General features: G+C 33.7%; 1 protein-coding gene across 1 annotated transcript; it reads left to right on the top strand.

Annotated features, from left to right (window-relative positions):
• Nucleotides 1-1,677: 1,677 nt before the first annotated feature.
• Nucleotides 1,678-3,498, top strand: LOC128857738 (cytoglobin-1-like). The gene is made up of 3 exons (XM_054093485.1): nucleotides 1,678-1,932; nucleotides 2,540-2,767; nucleotides 2,825-3,498. The coding sequence occupies exons 2-3, from the start codon at nucleotides 2,603-2,605 to the stop codon at nucleotides 3,113-3,115; spliced, it is 456 nt and encodes a 151-aa protein (XP_053949460.1). The 5' UTR covers nucleotides 1,678-1,932; nucleotides 2,540-2,602; the 3' UTR covers nucleotides 3,116-3,498.
• The last annotated feature ends 332 nt before the right edge of the window (nucleotides 3,499-3,830 follow it).

Raw genomic sequence — 3,830 nt, forward strand, 5'->3', positions numbered from 1 at the left:
AAAAAAAAAATACAAAATACGAATTTATGTTTTGTATTTAAACAGCTATTGGGAGTATTTTGTTGTCTGCATTAGTGCATTGGAAATCTGCACGTATACCTGCAATGCCACTGTAGCACAGATTAACATGAATTTAGTGTTCAGATATGAGTAGTAAAAGGTGGCGCAATATTAATCATCCAATTTTATTTTTGAATACCTTTTTTGCTAAAAAAAATATAAATATATTTCGAGTTATGAAAGTATTTATTTTGACTTTTAAGCTCTCCATTGCTTGCCTGCTTGTATACTGTTGTTGCCTAGTTCACAAGTTTCAATTATCATTGACATACGACGCCATTAGCAAAAATTATAAATTTTCCGATTCATTTTGCGCCACCTTGTATAATATCACACAAATGTTGAAAAACTAAAGCCACCTTAATGAAATAGTGCTATGTAATTTCCCAATTTTAATTAATAGCAGATACGAAATTTTACGGGAGAGTCACAAAAATATTTTATATGGTAATTATTCAGTTGCAAAACCCAAACAACTTCTACCTTCAATAACATAGGCCAATAACTTGTATCAGAAACCAGATCCTACTTTTCCAAAGACTTTTTTTCTAATCATATTTCATTTCATTTTCGTTGCTCTGGTGGCTCAGTATGATTTTCCGATGATATTTTGTTTAAGTGTTGTTAAGTGTTTCTTGATGCAGCTTTGTAAGACGCTGGCTAAGTGATTATTGGACATAATAAGCGGGCGCCTCAAGGCCTCGTTGCCTCTATTTTGTACATGGTTTAGTACCCAGACGGGTTTTATTTTATTTTTATTTTTTATAAGTAAACTTCTTATGCTGTCTGATTAAATGTAATTATTTAGGCTTTTTATGGTTTCGAGAGCTGAAAGTGAAGTCATAAAATTTGTCAGGCACAGTTAAGGTAAATATACAATCGCCACGCCTCTTGTAAAATTCTCATTTTTGAACATTTCCTATATCAGATCGTTTGGTCGCAGTTGCTCATTCTCGCTCATTATTCATTTTTGCTTCAAATTTTTGGACCTAGACTAATGGGCTAGTAAAGCGAGTATGTGCAGGGCTCAACACCAGCTTAGAATCATAAATTCGCATACAGTTGCTGGGTGCCAGTGATATCTGCAAGGGCTACAATAATATCTACCCGTAGCTTAAAAAATTATTAAAAAAATTAAATTAAAAATTTTATAACAGAGAATTAACTTTAATACCATCTGGGGATTGTGTTGCTTCCATTGAAGAAAAAAAAATGTAAGTGATGTAAAAAATATTTTTTCCTTCATATTTAATTACTGTTTATTTGTACACGTATATAGGAATATGTATGGATTTGTATGTACAGCAGAATGATTTTTGCTTTTATTATTCTAATATCTGTTACAATTTAAATGGAAAAATTAAGCACATAAAAACGAAAAAACTGGCGTTTGAATACTGAAGCGGCTGTTTGTACTGACAAAAAAAGAACAAAGAACGACTGTATCCAATAAAAAGAGCGTAACGTCATTTGAAAGCTTAGAATACTGCAAAGAAAAGCGTAGAGGAAAGTAATAAGAAGAATACTTCATTTCTTTCACTCTGCAATCAAGTGCGTATTCTGCCAGCGGTGCCAACAGCGACGAATATCATCACCACAGACACTGCCGCATGCTAAAGCAGCGCTGCCAAACAAGCAAACAAATGGGTGCCAAGACTTTATAAGTCTGCTGCTGTGCTGCTGTGGCAAACAGTTTCCAACTATAATTTATATTGAGCGGGCGCAATCTGCCACTACTATTAGTGATTGTTGGTAATTAAATTTTGAAGTTTAAGTTCCTGCGAGTCGCGGTCAGTGAGTTTCAGTGTAGACGACTGATTAGTGACCCAACAACACAACAACATTAGCGAGTAGCTATATAAGCAGCAACAGGTAGGTACTTGTAAAGAATTGTTGCGGTTCGGTGCAAAAAGTGCAAAATGCATTACTTGGAATTGTAAACTTTGGCAGCGAGTGTTCTATGATAGTGGAGTAATTTGACATTTGCCTGTTATAAGATTAAAATGAAATATTTTTCATTATTATTTTGAGCAGCACCGCATATTAAGTGGAATAGTTAACCGATGAAAAGCTGAGGTAAAAGTAAGCTCAAAACTAAGAGTACCATTTATTTTGAAAATTTTGTTATAGTTTTCAAAATGAAATACATAGAGTCATATATATAAAGGGTGGTTAAGTTTCAAGGGCCGGTGTTGATTTTGAATAAATACAATTTTTTAAGAAATTATTGTCGTTTCTCTTTATTATGATAATATTGGTATGGCTAAACATATTTGCATTTAACATTATACGGAAAAGATATGCAACATCGCGAAAAAAAAATAAAATTGGGGCAACAAAATCATGACAAATTAGCGACTTCAAACTTAACAAATTTAACCGACGCGCCAAAATTTTTTAGGAATTCTGATATATACATATATATCAGATTTTTATATATATTTACATATATTTATTTGATTCCTTTATTCTCTTTCAGGCACTTTGATTCTCACATACAAATTTGAAGACTTACAAAAAATCTTACTAAAATTAACTTACAATGAGCTTCTCTGCACAAGAGGTCGCTGATATCCAGAAAAGCTGGGAGTTGCCAAAAGCTAATCTAACCGACTCTGGTGCAGCCATACTTGTTAAATACGTCACCAAGTATCCCGAGAATCTGCAACATTTTCCATTCAAAGATGTACCCGTTGCTGATTTGAGCGTAAAGATTCACTTGATTATTTTTCAATTTTAAATAATTTTTTTTGTTCCCCTTCAGAGCAACGAACGCTTCCGTTCGCACGTCACCAAAATCATGACCGTCTTCGACAACTCCATTAATGCGCTCGGCTCTGACGAGGTGAAAGTCACTCAAATTTGGGAGGATCTAGCCAAGACTCATGTCAAACGTCATATACCTGAGAAATCCTATTTGGAGTTGAAAGACACCTTTATTGAGGTTTTGAGCGAAGCAGCGAAATTGACTGATGCACAGAAGGTGGCTTGGAATAAAATGTTGGATCACGTCTATGCAATTTTGTTTAAGAAAATGGCGGAATTGGGAGCTTGAGCGGTGGCAAGAAAAGGCCAGCGGTAGTAAGACAGTGTAGATGCAGAGTAGACGATAAAAGTGTGCAAAACTCTTATTTTTCTTATATCAAATATTTCGTAGGTAAGACAGGTTAGATAGGAGTTAAAATTAAAAATTAATAAAAGTTTGGTTAAAAAACGTATCTTAATTGGTGGTGAAATGCGATAAGCTTTAAAGTCTATGCACATGTTTCATGCCAGAGTTGAAGGCCCTCGCTCTTTACTATTCTAGAAAATAATGGAAAAATGCATTTATAACAGCTGAGCCTAAGATTGATTGCTATTAGTTTGTAATTTTAAAAATACATATTTATGTACAAAAAAATATATATATTAGCAATAAAAACTATAATCCTTGAAGAAGTTTACATATGCAATATATCGTCCTCCTTATGATGGAGGTATAAACTTTTCAATAGTGAGTTAATGGGTTGACTTGAGTAGCCTTTGGATGTTGCACCTAAACCCAGAACACCATGCCTACAAGAAAACCACAAATAATTCTGTGCATCAGAAACTAAACTTTGTAATTTTCATAGCGCAATCAACTTTTGAACTTGATCTCCCAACATTTTAACTTTTACATGTTCACATATCTGAGGTAACGATGATATATACAGTAATGGACAAAAGTCTATATATCGGGTTTTTTTAAAACCCTGGCTGATGTAGATGTATTAATAATTATAACCGAA

The sequence above is a fragment of the Anastrepha ludens genome, chromosome 2, assembly GCF_028408465.1.
Source record: "Anastrepha ludens isolate Willacy chromosome 2, idAnaLude1.1, whole genome shotgun sequence".
NCBI lineage: Eukaryota > Metazoa > Arthropoda > Insecta > Diptera > Tephritidae > Anastrepha > Anastrepha ludens.

Bases quoted from the DNA above. Each gene is read 5' to 3' on its own strand.
- LOC128857738 (XM_054093485.1), top strand. From the start codon at position 2,603: ATGAGCTTCTCTGCACAAGAGGTCGCTGATATCCAGAAAAGCTGGGAG. The intron at 2,768-2,824 runs GTAAAGATTCAC...GTTCCCCTTCAG, and splicing joins TACCCGTTGCTGATTTGAGC to AGCAACGAACGCTTCCGTTC.